The sequence below is a fragment of the Centruroides vittatus genome, unplaced genomic scaffold, assembly GCF_030686945.1.
Source record: "Centruroides vittatus isolate TY-2023 unplaced genomic scaffold, ASM3068694v2 contig_424, whole genome shotgun sequence".
In the NCBI taxonomy this organism is placed as follows: domain Eukaryota; kingdom Metazoa; phylum Arthropoda; class Arachnida; order Scorpiones; family Buthidae; genus Centruroides; species Centruroides vittatus.
In genome coordinates, this window is record NW_027122230.1 from 590,236 (window position 1) to 614,165 (window position 23,930).

The 23,930-nt window shown below is 34.2% G+C and overlaps 1 protein-coding gene across 4 annotated transcripts in view; it reads right to left on the bottom strand.

Annotated features, from left to right (window-relative positions):
* Positions 1-23,930, bottom strand: part of LOC136976767 (serine/threonine-protein kinase tricornered-like) — a 95,715-nt gene that overhangs the window by 46,621 nt on the left and 25,164 nt on the right. For 3 of the 4 annotated variants that reach the window (XM_067272132.1, XM_067272130.1, XM_067272128.1), the window contains exon 2: positions 3,181-3,326. In XM_067272132.1, the coding sequence (XP_067128233.1) occupies positions 3,181-3,308 (128 nt within the window). In that variant the 5' untranslated portion in view covers positions 3,309-3,326. Of the gene's footprint in view, positions 1-3,180; positions 3,327-15,733; positions 15,853-23,930 lie in introns of those variants that run through there. The other variant, XM_067272129.1, reaches the window with a different exon arrangement.

The following is a 23,930-nucleotide window of genomic DNA, read 5'->3' on the forward strand; positions in this document are numbered from 1 at the left end:
CATAAACTTCATACGATCGAGACAAAGATGGAAATAATTAAACATTCTGAAAACGGTGAATCTTTTGCTTCAATCAGACATTTGTACAATGTAAACAAGTCTACAATATGTTCAATTTTGAAAAATATAAATAAAATTAAGGAATATGTTCAACATTGTGGAAATATATCTTCAAAGATTGTTTCTAAAGATGTTGATCATCATGGATTGATGATCAACATCAAAATAATGTCCCTCTGAGTTTTTCAATTATTCAAGCTAAGGCTCTTAGTTTGAATAAAAATTGGAAGACTAGATTAAATGAAGATTCTAACATGGTGTTTCAAGCAAGTAAAATAGCTGGTTCAACAAATTTAAAATGAGATACGGTATTCAACTAACTCTTGACAACTTTATAAAGAAAACACCTGAAAGCACTTAAACATGCCTCATTAACTCAATATGTATACATATTGATAAATAAATACTTTAAAACACAGTTTTTGGTGCATATATTTTTACATCTCTCTACTTTTGAACATTCAACATTTCAGCACAGACTTTCAGGAACCAATTATGTGTGAATGTCGAGGGTTGCCTGACTTCACTGCTGGAAAAGTACTTAAGTTATCTATTTTCAACCAAATCAACCTATGTGCTCCAGCTTTAAATAAAGTGCAATTTATAGTAAATGCAACTGAGTAAACAAACTTTGCAAATAATTTATTGCTATTGTATCTAATTGTGCTTATTATATGTAATGCTTGCAAGAGTTATGCCTATGTAATTTTCCTCCAATTTTTTTCATATGTGAAAAGGTCCATGGCATTAGTGAGATGCTAGAAATTTTTTCTTAAAAGGTGCTTATGCAGTAAGAATAGTTCAAAGTGCATGTCCTCTGGATTGAAAACTTAAAGGTGGGAATTTTTTCAAATTTTTCCAAGTTTCATATGAGCCATTCACAGGCCAATTCGTTTAACTCCATTTGTAAATCCGTAATAATCGTTATTATTTTTACATTTTTTGCATAACTAATTTTATATGTCATTACATTAAAGCTATGCTTTAATACGATGGTATGTAAAGATACATTCTATAATGTATCTCTTTTTGAAACTGCTAACTTTTGGAAGTCCCAAGCATGCACTTCTTGCACCTGTGCAAGGTCCACCACTGTTTATATAGGATTTTAAGCTTATTTTTTGACTCTAGAATCTATCCCTAAAATACCAAACAATTACTAGATTAAATTTGACTATATTAATGCTACTAATTACTAATTAAATGGTAATTTGGTCTAGAGGGAAATGTTAGGCACCATCTCTTGATAAATTTAATAATTATGATTAAATTAATATTTAACAATTAATGTAGAAGTTCTGGAAGAAAAGAATTGGCCCTAACTACAATTTGAACTCATAATTCCCACTTGCCATGCAGATGCATTATCCTAACCTCCTCCTAATTTTACCTCAAAATTTATCAAGAAATGGTGCCTAACAGCTTCTAGTATAAATTATTTTGCATTTCATTAGTAATTAGTGACATTTAGCCTGATGTAATCTGGAAATCATTTGGCATTAATCTAAAAATTGAGTTTATTAATATTTATATTTCAATATTTAAAAAATTGACATGGAGTTTTGTTTACAACCTGTATAAAGTTACTTTCATACAAGATGTTACATCTTATATAGTTTGGGCAACTGAGCAGACAATTTGGAAATTTATGATCAGAATAAGAACTTAATTATTTTGGAATGATTTCTCATCTACTTTGTTTATTCCAAGAACATATATTATTAATAAGTGTTTCTCAATGTTTACAATGTCAACTTTTTTGTGATTAACAAGAATTAAATCTTACAACTAGTTTTCTAAATTTACTAAAATAATAGGATAAATATAATAATATTTTGAGAAAAATGTGTAAAAAATAAATTTTTTTTACTAATAATTTTCCCAATTATTTTTAAATTATTGATTTGTCTTAAGCTTTTTTGCACAGATAAGCTTGAAGACATTTTAAAACATTATTAATTTTTTAAGACACACAAGACCTGAGTGACAGGAAATTCTGGACCTAATGAATCAAAGAAGAATGTATAAAAATAAAAACATTAGAAAAACTATAAACAGAAATTTGGAGAAAAACTCAAAAAATAAAGGAACAATATTTTGAAGAAAAATGTACAGAAATCAAAAACCTTCTAAAGAAATATGACACATTTTATGTTCACAAAAAAATCAAATAACTAGCAGGACTATACAACAAGAAACACACTAAGGCCATACTGGACAAAAATGGTAACATAATTATACAGATTGAAGGACTACTTCAGAAAAAGATTTTTTGATAATCAAAGGCAAGGCTCTGAACATATAAATCTGTCTCAACAAAAATCAGGATATGGCATAACTATAGAGAAGGTGATATATGCAATAAAAATTATGAAGAATAGAAAAAGCTCTGGGGTCAGATGAGTTACCAGTGAAATTCTGAAAGTTATTGATGAAAACAAAAGTGAAGATCATGAAACCATCTTAAGCAACAATCCAAATGTCAACACTGATGTTGAAGATTCATTAGAGGATGATGATGATGAAATGAGAAAAGAAATTCAATCAGCATCATCAAACCATCAAGACGCACTGCACTACATCGTCCATTTAGAACAGTAGATTCTAAATGGATTTAGAACAGTGTATTTGCATGTGAATATGCTCAAATGATGGAGGTGTTCTACATGAAATCATCTGTTGAAAAAATTATAACATGTACAGTAAAAGGTCTGAAGCAATTCCTAGTCACTGACTTTTTCCATGATGTGTAATAAAATATAATGTAAAAATATCCCGCTGTAGTGTTAAGAATACCTTCATCTCAATCAATGGTTTTTCCTGCACCAATATATGACTGCACTTATTAAATATGTAAACTGATCCTCTAGTGGGGACACCTCAATAACTGGGACACATTTTGCTTGCACCACAGGCGTCTCAATTGGAGAGGTTTTACTGTATAGTACATGAATGTATTGTGTGTACATATATAAGTAGAAAATTACTGTATTCTAAAGTTTACTTTTTACACATTTATCTTATATATATTTAATTTAACATTATATTAGTAATATCATAAGAGATACATAAGTTAAAATATAAGTATTGAAATATGTTATAAAAATTAATACTACAAACCTATTTTTCCTTTCCATATGCTGTGCAATAAGATTTGAATAATAATTTTCTAAATGCACTTTTGCCTTAGTCGCTTTATCTAAGGTATGACCACTGAAGCGTATCTGCCCCCCATCTGTGGTAGCCATCCTCCGTGGACTACTCTTCTATAATAAAGTAAACAGATTATGATTATAAAAATTGTAGTTACTAATATAAAGTTTTTAAATATTTGGACTCTTAATTTTTAAAAATTTATGCAACTTATTTTCTTCATAAAAGATAACATAATAATTGCCTAAATCAAACAGATCAAACAATATTACATACTGTAAATATAAAAAAATATATTTTAAATTTATATTCATATTAAATAAACAACTTCAATAACAGTTCAAAAGTATGACTTCTCAATACAAAATTTGTTGATTAAGCCATTGATAAAATATATTTCATATATGTATCAACAACTGAAAAAGAAAAATTTTTACAAAATATAACAAGAATTGAAGACAAATGATTTCAGAAAATTCCTGAAAACATCTAAATTCAATTTCATTTTTGACTTGCAACAACTGTAATCAAACAATAACCAAAATAAACACAACTTTTCATAATTCATAAATATAATTATAAATTTATTTCATAATTATAAAAAAATATGAAATGCTTGCATTATATTTATCCATATTAATTGCCGTCAAATGTTTAAAATGCAATAGCAAGGTTCATAAAAGACTGAACAAAATGATAATCTGTCCAGATGTAACCTTAATTTGATTAACTTGAGCTCATTAGTTCATGTTTCTGTTGAAATCTCAAAATTTTTATAGATTCAAAATTAGAGAATTATGTCTCACAGTCTATCCCAATCTGAAATATAAATAATGATCTTTCTCTACAGTATTAATGGCAATATTATAAACTGTATCTGTATTATTGATACTCTTGTTTACAGACAGATTAATAAACACTTTTAGAATTTACAATAGCTAGTGGAAATAAAAATTATTTTAAAAAAATTAATTTTAAAAATCATTGCCAAGTGAAAATATTGTATCAAACTAAATTATCAGAAAAGTTACAAAATATGGAAGTATTTATTTATGAAGCATGTGAATAATTAATTACAAAAATATCACACCTCTAAAAACCTCACTAGGGTCTAGTGTCAGATTTAAAGCATTAACAAAAAATTACATTGTAAAAATACAAAGTATTATATTGGGTTGTTCGGAAAGTAATTTTGTTTTTTTCATAGAAAAATAAACGCAATATTCTTATAATAAATAAATATTTTATTGAATTATATATTGATCATTTTGGTCAAATATCTGTTGTCATTGTTTCTGGGGTAGCATGATTTCACATTCATAAAAATTTTGATCGTTGTTTTCAAAAAACTGATCCAAGTGATTTTTGACATTGTCATTTCAAGTAAATGTCTTACAGTTAAAAAAAAATTTGTATAGACCGGAACAAGTAATAATCTGAGTGTGTCTGATCTGGTGAATATGGTTGGTGTGATAACACATCCCATCTATGCTATCAGTTTCTGACTAAACTTGTGTGAAATTTATCATTATCATGGTAAAACACTACACTTTATTTGTTGACCAATTCTGGCCTTTTCTGTTTGATGATATTACTCAATTTGTTTACTTGATGGCAGTACACTTTTGAATCAATTGTTAAATTGTCTGGTAAAAGCTCAAAAAAAATTTTTTTTTAAATCCAACCATAGAGAGTATCTCTCATTAATAACATGTGGAACCCATATATCGAGTTTTGAAACGAAACAAATTCATTTTAAGTAATAATAAATGGTTCAATTTAACAGATTTAATCTCTTAGTGATTTCACGTGTTATACGGCAGATTGCTTCAATCAGTATCTTTATTTTGTTTTCATTGGCTTCAAATGGCCATCCAGAATATGGTGTATCTTCGATATTAAAACTGCCAGAATGCAATTTTGTAAACCAGTTTTTGCACTGTCTTTCTCTCAACACATCATCTCCAAACATGTACCACAATTTTTTTCTTGTTTGAACAGCATTTTGGGTTTTTAGTTATAAAAAAGCAAAATATGCCGAAAACGATGCTTTCGATTTTCCATATTTGATGGGTCACCGAAAAAAAAAAATTGTACAGAATCAAACAAAATTTTTTACAAATAAGCCTTAAAATGTCAGCTGTTGAAGGAAATAATGAATATGTGGTTTAAAATAAAATTGGCTGGTAAAAATACATCTAATTTCTCTAGTAATAAAAAAACAAAATTACTTTCCAAACAACCCAATAGACAATATGAATACGAATTCTTGTCTTCTCACTCGTCCTCTTTCAACATCACAGGAACATGATCCACACAGCGGAGTCGACCTTTCTTTTTAGGCTACTTTCCTCGTCTACATTTATGTAAATCAAGTAAAAAGTTCCTTGACTATGGATTCCATCATAAAATCCTTTACATTGTAAAGAAAAAATTCTAAAAATCCAGGATGTAATACAGTGGACCTCCGATATAACATGCATGTCAGGCGGGAAACAATACCCGCGTTATAAGGTGAACTGCATTATACCGAGCGGCGCGGTGTAACGTGGTTCACCTCTTTACTTTAGCAATATTGTCAAGCTTTTCTTTCACACTGTAAGCTTTTCTTTTACTCATCATGCATACAATAATTAAACACTATTTAAAATACATTCAGGAACTCAATACATACACAATTATTCAATATGCAGTAACAATAAAATGCGCTACTCACTTACGCCACATGGACCTGTATAAACTATAAACATGTTTGAGCTTATCGCATCACGAACATCACCCGCGCTATAACCGAGTGCGCGGTATAGCGAGCAGCACTATAACGAGGGTCCACTGTATAATTATTTTAACAAAAAAATACATTGTAAAAATACAAAGTATTACAGACAAGGCAAATACAAATTCTTGTCTTCTCACTCGTCCTCTTTCAACATCACAGGAACACTTTTTTACCTGATTTACATAAATGTACGTGGGGAAGTAGCCTAAAAGGCAAGGTCGACTGAGCTGTGTGGATCATGTTCCTGTGATGTTGAAAGAGAACGAGTGAGAAGACAAGAATTCATATTCATTTTGTCTGTAATACTTTGTATTTTTACAATATATCTTTTTGTTAAATATTTTCAGGTTCCTTCTGAGTAGGGTTTCTGAAACGGGATCCCGGGATCCCGGCTGTTTTTTTTACCCCGGGAAATATCCCGGGAAATTTTTCTCATCCCGGGAAATCCCGCAATTTTTTTAAAAGTTCACTTTTTTCTTATTTTGTGTTAAGATTGAAGAAATTTTACAAATAGAAAGTATAATTAACTCATAAACTGTCAGAATGCCGGAATGCATTTATATTTATTAATTTAAGCCTGCTTATTAGTTTTTTTGTTAATATGTCTCAAAAATAAATAATTGTTGAACTGCGGGCTTTGTAGTAATCCTCAATTGATACGTTCTGAAGTGATTCCAACAGAGGTTTTAAAAATTTGTATATATATATATATTTACAGAAATTTTGCGAAAAACAATTCCTTACTACCACCTGCAGTGAATTATCTGGCAGAGTGAGAGCTCTGTATTCTCGCGATTATTATGAGCACAATTGCAATTGAATAAAATAACAATGTGGAACGTTTAACCTTTACCATAATACTACACATTCTATCTTTTTCTTTTTTTTTCTAATTTTTTTTTATTTGTGAATTTTCTACGTAATTCAAAAGTATTTTTAATACATATTTTACACATCATTATTAATACGATTTTGGAGGTTGTAGAACACTTAAATTACTTTAAAAAATGAAAAATAATGATATCATTCGATTTCAAGATATTTTTTATATTTTAAAAATAATTTATTATATCCCGGGATTTCCCGGGATCCCGGGAAACAGTTCACTTTTATCCCGGAATCCCGGGACAAGCAAAAGACCGGGAAATAAGAAACCCTACTTCTGAGCCCTGCTTCATGTTTCTGGAATTCTATGAATTGAATATGTATAGAAGAACCTTGGTTGATTTCAAATTTAAATCGCTACATTACAAATGAGTGATTTAAATTTTGAGAGGTATGTTATATGTTACCAGCAGCACCGCTAGCTGTTCGAGCGCCCGTGTGCAATACTGATTATGCTGCCCCTGTTTAACTATGACTACCTATGCTGAGCTTGCCAGCAATACCAATTTGCCGCTCCCTGGACGTGCCGCCCGTGTGCGGTGCACACCTTGCACGCCCGCTTACGGTGGGCCTGTATGTTACCATTGAGTCCAGTTGAAGGGCGAAAGAACTGTTACAGAAATATCAATTATTATTATTATTATTATTTATTTTCTTTCATTTTGTAATTAAGTTTATCTTTCATTGTTAGGTAATACTGCAAAATTATTGAAAAAGCTCAATTTAGAACATATTCTTACATATAATGCTAATACTAATATCTAATTATATGTTACAATCTGGAAATAAACATTCATAGTAGACATGATAATGATATGAACATAATCTGATAAAGTGTCCAAAAGTTTCTAAGTGAAGGAGAAAACTTCATTTAAAGAATCAGACCATCCATTTGATATCATAGGTTTCAAGTTCTGTAGGACATTATCTTGCATTGCAAAGTGTTTTATTCTTGTCAATGTATTCCTGGAAATTTTTGCTTTTCCAATAAAGCTGATACATTCATATTTCTCTTGATTTCCAAGATGCTGCTTGAAGTCTGGTCTAAGCATAAGGTAGATGATCTCTAGACAGATTTGCTATTTACATATCTTTTCCTTTATAAGGGACATTCGGTGTATATCTTTGTAATCTTAATACAGTATATATATAATTCAAGTGATAATACTATAGCTTCTATTATCACTTGAAATCACAGTGCATTTGCACATTTGACTGATAAAAAATAAAATACAGTGGTGTCTCATACTTTGAATGACCTGGAATGAATTAAATTTGAAGTCCAAATCAATTTTTCATATTAGTAATTACAAAGTGAATTAATCCATTCCCAGACCCTGAGTAATACCTATTTCGATAAACAGTTAAAACAGCAAATACCATAATATAAGGTAAAAATAACATATTTAAATGCCTTAATGATAAATTAAAGCATGAAAACCATGAATAAAAAAACAGTAGAATTTCATTTTAACAGATCTTGGAACAACAAATTTTTTCCCCAGGTTCTGCCAAATCAATATAATTTTATCTCCTTTTAGCAGATTTGTAATTTGGAATAATATTGTAAACTTCTGTTTTTTTTCAACATTTAGTTAGTAATTGGGTGTTTCTGGGAATTTATAGAGTTTGATTAATCTACATCCAGGATATGTACAATTGAAGGATTGTACGAAGAGAGTCAGTGGGTGATACAATTGAGGAAGGGTCACCTAGACTCAATGGCCTTGCTAAATTTCGGCACGACACTTAGACGTCGGTCCAAGTATAGTGCCAAAATTTAGCGATGCCATTGAGTCTTTCCAAGTTGTGAACACCTTCCTGAAAAGTATCAGCATAAATGAACAGGTGTACTGTACATGACATTACTGATATAATGCAGTTGTATTCAACAAGCAGAAAAGCAGCAGCTATATAGGATAGAACATTTCAGTTGATACACTACTGGGCTAGAACCAAATGAATTAGAGTATGTTCTTTGTCTTCATTATGACAATAACAACAAAATTTATCGTAGATAGGACATTTAAATGACCTCAGAGAATTCAAAGTTGATTAAGTCTTAAGTTGAATAATAAGGCCTTTTATTGGAAAACTAATTTTGCAATTTATATAATTTGCTGTAAACCATCCCTTACATATTCTAGAAAAATTAACTCGATAGATTGGAATACAAGATATTTTTTAATTCCATAACTGATCTGACTTGGTTTGAAGTATTTCACTTAAATAAAGCTGATTGGGTCAAGAATAAAAAGTGGCTTAGGCCATCTAGAATATTTTTAACTGAAATAATAGTTGAAGTTTTCTTATCAGGATTAACTGCAGTCAGCAAAATGTTGTAAGTAGTTTGGCATAAGACATACGTAGGTAACTCAAAAATTCTTGACTGGAACAAGAAGAAATATTTGACAATTTTTTGTTCTAATGGAGGTCTCCCCAGTTCAAGATGCAGAGCAGAACTTGAAACTATTGGGTTGTTCGGAAAGTTCGTAGCAATTTTTAAGAGAAATAAAAGAAATTGTTTTAATACTAAAAATATACTTTTATTCCATTATGTATGCGCCATTGTTTTTAATGACGTGTTGCCATCTATGGGGCAGCTTCATGATACCCTCTTCGTAGAACTTTCCAGTTTTTTCCGCGGAAAACTGATCCACGTGGTTTTTGCAAGCTTCCAAAGTATCAAAGTTTTTATCATGAAGAGAATTTTGTAGAGAACGGAACAAATGGTAGTCCGACGGGGCAAGGTCGGGTGAGTAAGGGGGGTGGGGTAAAACATCCCAGCCTAGTTCCAATAATTTTTGGCGTGTTCATAAAGACGTGTGAGGTCTGGCATTATCTTGGTGAAACACAATGCCTTTTCTATTGGCCAGTTTCGGACGTTTTTCTTTAATTGCCATGTTCAGCTTATCCAATTGGGAACAATACTTATCAGAATCAATTGTTTGATTCTGTGGAAGCAGCTCATAGTACAGGATTCCTTTCCAATCCCACCAGACAGTGAGCATGACCTTCTTTGGATGAAGACCGGCCTTTGGAGTTTTTAATGGTGATTCATTTTTCTTACCCCACGATCGTTTTCGGCTGATGTTGTTATAAATGATCCACTTTTCATCACCTGTCACTAAACGCTTCAGAAAAGGGTCATTTTCATTTCGTCTTTCAAGAGAATCACAAATGGAGATGCAATCCAGTAAGTTTTTTTCCGTTAAGTCGTGAGGTATCCAAATGTCATAACGATTCACGTATCTGAGCTTCTTTAGATGTTCAAATACAGTACTGTTTGATGACTTCACTGTGTCTGCAATCTCTCGAGTTGTGTAATGAGGGTTTTCATCCAATAATGCTTTGATTTGGTCCTCTTCAATAACAGGAGGTCTTCCTGAGCGAGGAGCATCTTCAAGGCTGAAATTACCCGTTTTAAATTTTGCAAACCACTTTCGAACAGTTGATTCTGATACAGCACTCCCACCATAAACATCACATATCTTTTTTGCTGTTTGTACAGCATTTTTGCGTTTACGAAAAAAGAAAAGAAACAAGTGTCGATAATGCACGTTGTTCGCATCCATTTTTGCAATGAGCCAAATTAAACGCTATTTGAATAATCTTAACGGTTTTTTTGTAACGGACGCGTCTCAAGGTCATTTATCGTACTATTCATTGGTTTGTACAATTCTAATCATTTTTGCGTCAATCGGTGTCTCAACTGTCAGCTATCAAAAATCGCTACGAACTTTCCGAACAACCCAATAAATGTTCTATTTTAAGTCTCAAAATATTTCATGTGTATTTTTTTCCAGTTTTGGCAGAAGTTTCAAATTCAAAATGAGAATTAAATTTAGATTGAATAAAAGCATCAAAAAGCACTCTTTAATGAACTTATTCTTTCTCATTTGAAGAGCCAGCTAATGACTATTCTGAATATCTTTTTGCAATAAAGTTGAAATGATGTCCCGAGCCCAAAAATGTAAAAATTTGGGGGAAATCATTTTTTGCCCGATTGCCATACTTTCCGTCTGTTATATATAACAGTCAGGAAAGTAAAAATGGCCAAATATTTATTGTGATATGGTCATAATGCAGGGCTGCAATTTTTCATCATGTTTTTAATTTATTTAATTAATCTATGCTCTCCACTTCAAATTAGTACTGTAGTGTCTTGCCTCTGTACATCATGCTTTTCCTGCCAGTCATCTAACATCTTTCAAAGAGAAAATTTTTAAATTAAAATAATGTGACTTCCAGTTTGCATCAATGTTCGTGCATAGTTATTCGGCCTCCTGTCCTAATCTTTCCACATTTGGTCTCGACTTTCATCTACGTGATTCCATTCTCAAGACTAAGGAAAGACAACAGACAGACAAGGAGACAACAGTGGGAATTTATAGATCTACAATATTTTCAGATTGAAGCCCAATAAATATTGCCTTACAACTTGTAAACATGTTCCAAAAAAACGAATTTAGGCATAAAAATATATTAGATTAACTGTAGAGTTTGTGTACAATATATTTTACGTTATGAAATTGTCAGTTACAACCCTGTGCATAATGTACCGGTATAAGCATAAGAAAAGTTTGTCGCTAGAAGTTAAATTTCAAAATCGCGGAACTAATGGCATTCCGCCAGGGCCAGATTAACCAATAGACAAATTAGACAAATGTCTAGGGCCTGTAATTCGGAGGGGCCCAGCTTCGGTGCAGAATCTCTCTCTGTTTTAAAACGAGTTAAAAATTATTTAAGAAATTCGATAGGACAGGAAAGACTGTCTTTAACAATGCTTACTAAAGAAAGAGACACTCTCAAACAGCTATATTGATCAATTTTCTCAAATGAAAATCCAAAAACGAAAAATTTAAATATTTTAAAGGTTGATTAATGGATAAAATTACAGTACAGTTGTCCCTTGATAGTCCGATGTTTTGTAACCTGACATGCTCAGTAGTCTGACGCACCTCCCGGCAAGGTCACTGTAGTCCCCGTTACGTGTCTGCTTGCACAGAAGCATGTTGCGACATGAATCTCCCCACCCAATTCTTACACGATAACACACATTTCTTGTGTTTTCCATGAGCAGTTCTGTACGTACTATTATTTATGCCTATACATATTGTATGTACATTTACTGGCTTCCATATTTCTTTTAATAAACATGTTTTAGTTAACTGAAATGGGTGTTTCATTTCCATATTAACCTAGACAGCATTTTATTCATAAAATGTAGGAATATTGTAGGCTACTGCTAGCAAAACAATGCCAAATATGTAATCACTTTCGGCAATCCAAACACTTTTGGTAATTTGGTCCCATACCTGTCGGATTATCAAGGGACAACTGTATATACATTTTTCGTTGTATCAGAAACTCTTTTGCTGTACAATTATTATTGTATTAGTGTTTGTATTCTCTATTATTAATAAAAATTTTAAGTGACATTATTTAAGATTTGTTTAGAAGCAACTTATTTAAATGGGGCCCCAATTTAAATTTTGTCTAGGGCCCGCTAGAGGCTTAATCCAGCGCTGCATTCCGTTCTTCACCAACGTCGATGCATGGTCGCGGTAGGCGGGCCCACATCGGAACGCGCAGGGTGTTTGTCGGCCATATTGTTTTTGCTCGGACACGCGCGTTTTCAATCTGGCTTTCAGTTATCGACAGTTAATTAATTAATTGTTAGTGCCACGACGTCATCTTCCATATCTCCGGGGAAAACAAAGTCTGAGCTCCCATGCCTCCACGTTTGTTATATTTTTACAAGGTAACGGGACAGGATAGGTAAATGCCATCTAAAGTTACGTGTTTATAATTATAACGCCCGGTAAATAAGTTATAATTAGTAAAATACGTCGTGCGCAAACTCTGTAAAAATTTATTAAAAATTAGCGTATAATAGAAGTTCTTTAAAATAGTTCATAATTACGTCGTTTAGCCTAAACGTCGACTAATATTTCAACGATTCGGATCGATCCGCCTACGAAAGTCAATGTTTCGTGATAACGGATCAATCTTTTATCGGCGGCGAAAACGCCGACGGACTCGAAAGAGGAATCGGACAATTACTTAATACGGGCGCTTCCCTACTTACGAACGGGTTGGGTTCCCGATGTTTTGTCCTAAGTTGAAAACTAACGTAAAAAAGTACATTTGCACATAGAATAACCACGTATTGTTATTATTGTTTGATCCTTCCGTGAACTTAATACAACACGTTACGCTCGATTTACCAACTCGTTACTGCTTAAAGCTGTGTTTCAGACGCGGTTTCTTTCACATAACGCGCTTGGTTTTATAATGTCCAGTTTAGTTCCCAGGATAACAGGACGACGCTTCTCGTATTTATCTGCACTTTTGAAACACTAATCGGAAAAGTCGATAAAAATTGTAAACAATAGCGAAAAACGCCGTTAACTCCGATCTCACCGACTCGGACGCCACACTGAGAGCGACGACGATGAAACCCCGAAATTTTGTGCAGAAAGGAAAAATCCAAGAACGAGTTGCTTAACTTTCTCGGAAGCATTTAAAAAGTCTGCGGCGCATTCCGTTACGATATTTTATTTTAAAAAAGTTTTTACATGTTTAGAAAGGCGGTGAAGAAGACGCAGAAACGCGCTTTCCACCGATTCGTCCATCTGAATATTTTCTAAAATAAAAATTACTTTAATGTGGCCGTTAATCCCTGCGAAAACGGGCCTAGGACTTTGGCCTTGGGTCGACTAAACAAAAAAAGATGGTCGAGGTTAACCCACCGACAAAAGTAGACGTGTGGAAGAAGAGGCCTGCCTTACAAATTACTCGTCTGTTTCGGAAAGGAAAAAATGTTTCCTTTTTCGCCGGTCGGAATAAAAATCCACAAGCCGGAAAGAAAAATTTGAAATCGTAACGGTGACCATTCTTCCCGGCGTGCGGAACCGTAATTCTGTAAAGAACGAGTTATCGAGCATACCCGTACGCCCGGACGACGGTAGCACTCGGTCTTATCCTTTATCGTAATTTACAGTAAATTATTAAATTTAATTTGCCTTAAACTCCGGCGTAGTTTATTAATTTCCTGACAGACGAATATTATTCTTACTACACGTCCGTTACATAGACTTAACTATTGGTATAGGCTATACACTACGTTCGGACTGTACGTACAGTACGTAACCTGCATCTGCTCTGGCTCTAGTCCAAGTCCACTTTAAAAGATTAAATGAATACCGAAACGGGACAAATTAAAAGGCGCAAAATTTCATACTGCCGTAAAGTGAGTAACGTGTACCGATCGTTAGAGTTTCATTAATAACTAGCTGTTTGGTTTTTAAAATTGCTATTCGACGGGCATAACTTTATTAAAATTAAATTCGGCCCGACCCTTTCGGTTATTTATTGCAATTTTCTTAGAAAAGCAAATTTTTCCGAACGGCCAAGGCGCATTGTAGAAACAAAGGGGAAAGGTGTAGACCGGCCGGGAAATGACCTAGCGGTTACGTTTGACCTGACACCCCTTTTCGGTCGAGCAAACCGGCGAAAGACAAACCATTTACCTTTTTCCCGATGAAAGGGAGCGCGGTAGCCCGGACGCAAGACTGGGGTTAAGGCACGTCCAAGTCGCGCATTGTCTTGGCCAATCTATAAATCGAAAAGTGTCCGAGTAGGGGAGGAAATGGCCTAATTCCTGTAGCTTAGAATATTAAACCGGTTGACGCGCAGTGCAGAACAGCCGTTAAAATCCGGTTTCTCTTCCTATTAACTGTTTCTATTTCGATTGGCGCCTTTCGATCGAACCTAATCCGAAAGAAATCGAATGATAAAACCGAAATTAGCAAAATAAAAAAGGAAAATAACACTTTCCAAGTTCTTACCAGGCCGGGGAAAACACTATTCGCAGTGGAAGATCGAGTTTTATATCCGCGTTTCGACCGTGGTCTAAATTACGCCATTGGAAAAATAAAGAACGAGTTTCTTTGTAAAGTTACACAATTGCCATTTTTCTCTTCTTGAACAAACAGTTGCTTATCGAAATAACTGCCGTTATCTTTTGTGTTTATTAATAGAATGTTTACCAATTTATTTCCACTGCCGGCAATTTCTTTCTGTCTTATCTCTATTACGCAGGAAGACTCGTTACCGTTCCGCTCATCGTCTTACACTTCCATTTATCTTTAAACCCTTTAATTTAACGCCATAATTAACGTAAATCGCCGCGGATTAATTACGGCCCGGTCCTTGCTAATAAGTGATGACTTTTTCCGTCTAGCCCTTGCGGCATTAAAATTCTATTTTTAGCGTATTGCCTACATTTAATTATAGATTAGTATAACAACTTTATACCAACCTTTTGGTCGTTAACTACGCTACAAAATTAAAATCTCATTTTGTAAATTTAATTCAGAGTTTCGAAACGTTTAACCTATCCCTCGACTTTCGCGGAATCAAAGTTACGTTTAAAATAGTTTTCGCATTACAATTAATAACGGTTATTCCGATACGACCGGGCGAATATTTCAGCTTTACTTAAAAATTAACGTAAATGTCGGACAGACCGACGTAGGGTAAACGATGGCCAACTAGAAATTAATTAATATGGAGTTTTCGAACTGGGCCACCGCTCGTCACGTGAGAAGTGGAATTTCCGGATCCGCTAAGCCGCCACCCGACGTAGTCGATATCCGGTCCGACCGGACGGAGACTGCGTCGACGCGTACGTCACGGCCGCCGAAACGGTACTGCACCATTTTTAACTATTTCACTTTTCTCACGGGGATAAAAATTTTCCATCGGCGGGTAGAAATCGGGAAGAAACGGCGGCAGGAGTTTCCGTATTTTTCTTTGAATTTAAAAGGAAAATTTAATTTATTTACCCACCGCTAAGTTCATGGCTCCGAAGCCGCAACCGGGCAAACCACACCAGCCGGGAGAGGGGTCAGTCAGCTGTTCCGTTACTTCCTACAGTCTATCGCACCTGCGCAGAAGGCAGGCCCGGCGGAAAGTCGGGCGCAGGCGCCGTGAGAGGCGCAACGTTAACGCAGGCGAAGGGGACGGCGGGTAAGGTAGATGGACCGAGACGTCCGGCTTTCCAATCACTCATATATATGTATGTGTGTGTGTGTGTGTTACATATCGAAGTTTTAACCCGTCTCACGCCCATTACTAAATTACGTACGGAGTAACCCGGTAGACCCAACCGCGATCTACTCGATAAGGACGAGACGAAGGCCGAGAGAAATTTATAAGCAGAGAATAAATCGGGCGAGGGATAGTGTTTCCCGGTAGCACTTAAACAAATTTAACTTCCGTCTCGGAATTATAACTGGAAGGTTAACCGGGACAAATAAGGCAAAGGAAAAGAAACGTCCGTCTCGTCCGTATAATAACAGTCGATTCTATACATTTACTTTGCTCGGTACGAACCGTAGTTTTTCGTACAGGAATTTTACAGGAAAGGAATTTTACAGAATCGTCGAGAACGGTAGTAATTTTCGAATTTATAATATTTCGCCAAAAAAATTTAGTTTCCGCGCCAACAAAGGACAAAAAGGAAAGTCATTTTTGTAAAATCCCGCGAAATTTCGTAAATATTTGGAAAAAAGGGCGCGGCCACCGCCGGAACTTCCCGCCAAAAAAAAAATAATAATAATAATAATAATAATAATAATTATGCTGTTTGCGCCGTCAGGGGAACGTTTCGCGCCACCGTCCTTCTTTTGTCCCGACCCAGTGCGGGTGGAGGTCGAAACCCTTCGTTTAAACGAATTTTTTTCCCATCTTTCCGAGTTTTATACTTCCTCTGTCGGGCCGGCCCGTTTATCATCCTTATTTAGAGACTTCAACCACGTTTACTACTTTATCTCGGCGATGGAAAACGCAAGATGGAAACCAACTTGCGTTTTCCATCTTCCCTACGCATTTAATGTCTGTATCGGCGCCGGTAATAACCGGGTCCCGGCCACTCTCACACCCGCCGGGTACGCGGTTTCCGTTTACGGAAAATTGGGCGCCGGCCTTTTCCCGTCACGCCCGTTAGTTGTTTTCCGAATATTTCGGAAGTTTGAGATGCGGCGGACAGAGCCAATCCTTTCTTGTATTCCCGATCAGCGGAAGTATTCAACCGTCCGACGCTTTTATCCCAAAATCTGCCCTCGTCTGGGCCACAATTACTTACGTAAAAACACGGTTCGTACTCCAGTTTTTCCGCCGTTATAATTACCGCTCGCGCCTTCCATCTACAAAAATAATTTTCCCGTAGGTACAAATAACATCCGGGCAAAGGTAAAATTTAGCCGTGTCGCCTCGGCCTTTAAAATGAAATTTTGCCGTGCTTAGCTCAGAAAAATTTTATATTTTTAATTATTATGAAATAGCAAGAAGCTTAATTTTCGGGGTACGGCTGAGTTTTATAAAAAAAATTGTAAATGCAAATACCGAGTAAAATCGTTACCTACTGGAAATATACACAACCCGCATTATCTCCCCACCCGCTCGACATTTTAACCACCAAAATTTAATATCATTAACCCCCCTAATAAACAAATCTCCGTGCCAAATTTTCGACAAAAATCACGAGAGTTATTAAGCTTCAAAGGGATTGAACGAAATCGTGCCCTCACAAACAAACAAACAAACATATATACAGTATATAGGGCCTACATACATACATAAAAACCCATTTTATGCATTTCTTAACGTTTCGAGGGCCTCTCGGTCCAAAATTTTTACATTTTGGACTTCTCTGGCTATACTTTCCCTCTGTTATATGTATCAGAGCCGGAAAAGTAAAAATTCACAGTTCAATCAAAACTGACCATCTAACAATAGAAAACAACGAACAATTATTCGGCTACAAATTTGAAAAAGCTAAACCTATAAATTCCCTCTGTCGACCGTCCGTCCGTCCGTCTGTCCGTCCTTAATCTCGAGAACGGGGTTAGACAGATGAAAGCCGAAACCATATATGGAAAGCTTAGGGACAGGAGCTGTCCCTAATATTATCTCGACTTTCATCTATCTTACTCGATTCTCGAGATTAAGGAAGGAATTTACAGGTCTGCGATTTTCAAATTGCAGCCCAGAAACTACTAGACACGAAAGTTACAGCACGATTCCATTTCATTGATAGGTTTACCCAAATCATTTATAGCCTAATGTATTTTCGTATATAGACAAAACTTCAAATTTCAATAATGTCTCGAGTTTAAAATTTCAAAACGAAGTAAACCACATATAACAGCAAATAACAAGATGAATGGTTTAAAACAGTGGTTCTTAACCTTTTTATACTCATGGCCTATCAAATATTTCATAATTTTTGTGACCCCCATTTTTTTAAATAATAATTTAGGCCCTATATTTGTTAAATTATCTATACAATAAATTGATTTTTTTATTGTTGCTTTATTTTTTTATATAATAAATGTAAATCATAGTTTTATTATTTCATTATCTATCTAAATAACATTCAAACTTCACAATTAAACACGAAAACTCATTAATTTTTTACAGAAAATAAAATAAGAAACATGTCGATAAATCGATCCAAAGTCGATGCTAAAACTAAACTAAAATTAAAACATCCACAATATGTAAAGATTTTGCATATCTTTTGCAAAAATACTTAAATTTTCAAAGCCTACTACTAAGCCTACTATTTTTCATAATTATTTTTAAAATTTCAAGCATTAATAGTTTCTTAGAATTGCTTTGGAATAAAAGAAGTAAATACTGCGGTGTAAGTAGCATATTTACATTTATTTCTTCTGTACTAACAAAGTTGTATGTAGGAAGAAATAAAAAATAAATAAATAAAAATAAACAGGAAAACTTTATCTTTCTTATTTCACTTTTCAATACGATATTCGGTTATACAGCAATTTTTTTATATTATATTCTGAAGGAAATTTTGCATAATTTGGCGGCCCCCGGCAAACTTCTTATGGACCTCCAGGGGCCGCGGCCCCCCTGTTAAGAATCACTGGTTTAAAACATTAGATATATATTTAAGAATAAAAGTACTCGACAAAGGTAAACCCTTTAACAGAATTAGTCAAAAATAAACAAACAATCATCCCAGGGATAATCTTTAATTTGTTTATATTAGAAAATTAATAATCTTATGAGATTAACGATTTAAATTAAATTTATTGTGACATGGTCACAATGCAGGGCTGCAATTTTTAATCATATTCTTAATTTATTTAATTTAAAATATATGTTCTATATCTCAAATTATTAATGTCTTGCCCCTGTACATCAACTTTTACTGATAACAACAGTCGTGTCGGTCATCTACATCAGTGTTTCTCAAACTTTTTGGTCCGCGACCCCCTTTTGCACTTAAAAATTTCAAAGGACCCCGAAGAATGACTATGTGTAGGAAAACATCCCGGAGGGAGGGGGTTAAGGAAAGACAAACGGATGGACGACAGTTGAAAATTACAGATCTACAATTTTTTTTCAAATTACAGCCCAACAATTCTCTAAAAACTTTGTGACTAAAACTTACGAACAGCTAAATTGATAATATTATAAAGCACTCAGCAAATCATTATAGATATACGTACTTAACACCTTACTCTTGCCGAGAAAAAATATATTTATTTGCAACAAACAAACAAACGTTTTCAGCCTGCTTCACAGGCCATCTTCAGGCTTGGAATACATTTGAAATTCTAAATAGAATTTCAAATGTATTCCAAGCCTGAAGATGGCCTGTGAAGCAGGCTGAAAACGTTTGTTTGTTTGTTGCAAATAAATATATTTTTTCTCGGCAAGAGTAAGGTGTTAAGTACGTATAGCTAAATTGATATTTTAATAATTATTATTGAATTCATGACAAAAGCGATTCGCTTGTAATAATGACAATACGAAAGGAAAATGTGAAGAATCTCCCAACACAATTTCCGTAGATTTTAACCTGTGATATTTACAACGATAAAATTATTACTTACTTAAATATTTAAAATGAGTAAAATCGCATTTAATATGGAATCTCTCCGGTAATAGACATCGTGCGACTTTTGTTTACCGGGAAATTACGGGCCGACTTGCGCCCTACGAAACATTACGGATTGCTGTCCCATTTACGGATATAGATTAGTTACATCGGCAAGTTTTAGACGAAAGTAATGATTTACATTAGTACTTTGCCTTGATCTGCATCGACAAAGATATCATAAAGCTCGGTAGAGGTAAGCCGTCAAGTAAGCGAGCGAACGAACGGCATAACAAAGCCAACCTTACTTTACTGTAATTACAATACTTTCTGTCTATCCTAATTAACATTTTATTAAAAAACTAAAGAGGTATGCCTCATCCAGACAAAATACGAGTATCGTCGCCGTCTGCCATTTTTTCCCGACCTACGTATCAAATTTCATCGAGTTACGTCCATTCTTTCCCGAGATATCGATTTTTTTCATTTCACTTAAAAATTTTTTTCTTCTCCTCCAGTCAAAACAGCTACTTTTCGCGAAATGTCTGCTTGGGACGCGCTCATCATCATGTTCGTAATTTTAATTCTAATTTTTTCCGACAAAATTTAAAATAACACAATATTGAACTTATTTAAATTATATTAGTCTGCACTAATTTAATGTTCGAACGCTGGATTAGAGGTGAAAAAATCCAGTTCCGTTCAGGAACTGGAACCGATTCGAGTGAGAAACTATTCGGACGGAACAGTTTCACGAAACTGCTTAGTCTGTTAGACTAGATCAGTGGTCTCCAAAATTAGGTCGCAAAGTGATACTTCGGAGTACGCCAAGTTTCCCTTCAAAATGTGTGTGTGTCCTATACAGTCAAAATACTGTAATTCGAATTCAAAATGTAAATTTGTAATTTAATTTAAATGTATGTACTGTATTTTGTTTAAAATAAATTAATAATTTGATTTTTAACTACACCTACACACACACGCAATATATATATATATATATATATATATACATTATATGGGTACAACTTATAATTATTTTCTTCTTAGGGGTACGCGATCAAAAAAGTTTGGAGACCACTGGACTAGATGGTTTCATGAAATCATTATACAAGTTCTGTCGGAATTTTCGTTGGAGTCGGCAGTTTCTCATCATATACAGTCAAACCTGTCTATAACGGAACCCCAAGGGATCAAACAAGTCTTCCGTAGTAGACCGGTTTCCGTATATAGTGGTTACTACTATAGGTATCCCTCGATTAATGATTAATAAATTTCTCGATGTTACCGCGTACATCAAAAACGGTGGTACCTGGTACATTCAAATACAGTGGTACTTTGGTACTCGACCGAACAATCTCCACCCGCAAGAACAAATATTTTTATTTTAGCTTTAATCTTTTCCTTCATCAGTAAAAAAGTTCTCTAAGATGAAAATGAGTAACCAATAATAAATAAAATAAAATCTTACAGCTGCCTACCTTCGTCGAACAAAATTATACTCAATTCGGTTCGTTTCATAACAGGAAAAAAAAACTGCGTGCGGAACACAATTATCAGTTTATTTTACAACCATTTCAAGTTGCTGAAGTGTTTCAACAATACAGTAAGACGTTCCTAGACGACAAAGCGCAAAACGAAACAGCGTTAAACGAGGTCATCTTAACAGAGTAAATAGGGTTAGGGAAACACGCGACCAAAAATAAACAAATTTTACTATAATTTTTAGTTATTTTTATATTAATTTGCATAATTATATATGTTAAATAACACAAACATATGCACATAGAAATGTAAAGTTCATTTTTTGTGACAAAGGTCCTGGCTTTTCTAAAATTCTTGTTTTTTGCGATAAAGTCGCGTAGTTTCATTTGTCGCTTTTTTTTCTTTAAGCAAATGTCGGTAGCGGGAGATCGCATCCAAAACGCCTCGCATTGCTTTTGCACTCCTTTCAAAATCTGGATCATTCGCTACAGTTTCATCGACGATTTCGGCTATCGTTACCAAACTTTTACTTCGTTTGGGTTCTTCGTTTCAGAATCACTATTTTCCAGTTCTACACAAATTCCTTGTTCTGCTAGTTCTACAGGTCGTCGTTGGTAAGGCCCTCACTAAAAACCTGCAGTAACTCCTCAATATCCTGCTAGTCTACATCTAGTCCTGCTGTATCAATTAGGTTGACAATTTGGTCAAATTAACGATACATCGACAGGCTCTTCTCGTTGAGAATTCATGGATACTTTCAGACAAAACTTCTTCCACACTCCGGTTCATGTATTTATCAGTTAATTCCTGCCAAGCGAAGTCGATATTTCTTATGGCATCCATGATGTTATATTTTTTCCAAAATTACACAAAACATAGTTTTAAGTAGGGTTACTCAAACAAGATCACGGGATCACGGTTGTTTTTTTAACCCGGGAAATTTTTCTTATCCCGGGAAATCCCGCAAATTTCTTAAAAATTCACTTTTTTCTTATTTTGTGTTAATGTTGGGGAAATTTTGCAAATAGAAAGTATAATTAACTCATAAACTGTCAGAATACATTTGTATTTATTAATTTTAAACCTACTTATTAGTTTTTTTTTAATTTTTACTCGTTATGGCACTTCACAAATGGTCAATAATCAATACGTTGCTTATTTGTGGCAGGACTCTCAAAATTCTTTACCTGTAATATCTGTAATAATTGTGCTTATGTTGTCTTAATTTTTAACCATGCCCAGTAGCTTCAATAACTGCGTAACGCCAAGTTGTGCAAATTGGGCCAGGATACGAACAAAGTCTGCAAGTATGAAGTTTTTCTTCATAACCTGATTATTAAAGACAAACGAACTGCAGAATTATTGGGCTATGATGTTTCAATTAAAGCAGTCGAGGTAGACAAATCAAAAATACTAGAGAACAAAAGAAGTACTACAATCTCGAAAACGAACTAGAAATCTTTCAGGATACAGGTGAAAAACACATATTTGTCTTCTCTTAAATGCATTAAACACGATTCCAATCACATCAATTGAATCGGAAAAGGCATTCTCGGTAGCAAGACTTTTCATTACTAAAATAAGAATTAGATTGAGTGATCGGAGTATTGACCATCTTTGTTTTTTAAAATCTTATAAAAATTTACAATATTTTGTATTATATTTTATTTAGAAAAACGAAAATTGCCTTCTAAGTTAGAAGTTTGATCTGAGTTCATTTTTTTAAAACTCAACTCAAAGCATTTTGTTGTTGTTGTATGCAGTTTCCAGCAAACTGTAATAATTTTTTTCTATTTGTGAAAATTTCTAGTAGTTCAAAGGAAATTTTTAATATATATCTTAACAGCCTTATTAATATGATTCTGGAGGTTGCGGAGCGTCTTAAATTACTTTAAAAGACGAAAAATAATTATATCATTTGATTTCATGATAATTTGTCAAAGTTAAAAATAATTAATTTTGTCCCGGGATCCCGGGAAACAGCTCACTTTTATCCCGGAATCCCGGAACAAGCAAAAGACCGGGAAATGAGAAACCCTAGATTTAAGGGAAGTACAGCGCTACAACGAATTGCCACCTTTTGCCGATTGGTTCGTGTTTGGGAATAATCGTATTATATACGAATCAATAAAAGGCCACGATAATTTGAATCGGCGTAAATTTTTAGTGTTTTTTTAGGCTTTGAGCAGACAGCGTTATATCGAATCAGCGTTAATCGAGGCAGCGTTAAGCGGGTTCTTACTGTATGTGTCTGTGACACACGAAGATCTGTTGCAAATTCACCAACTGTCATTCGTCCATCTTTAACAATTTCTCTTCGACAGCTTTTAGGGACCCGTACGTTTTGTATCGTTTAGTTCAAAATTTCCCCAACGAAACTTTTAAAACTACATTTGACACATTCCGAGTTTAGAAGCATCTTTCCCATACGCAGTACGAGTGTCTTTTACTGTTTGTATAACGTGATATCCTTTACCAAACTTAAGCATGCGTGCGTAATGTGCCCGATGTGCATTTTATCTGCGGACATTTCGACTTGATTTTATTCAAACGAAATGAGATGTAAAAAAGTTCAAAATAAGCTTCAAAACAAAGAATGCAATCTCACATCGGGAACAACGCGTTAAATTTAATAACTTATAATTATAT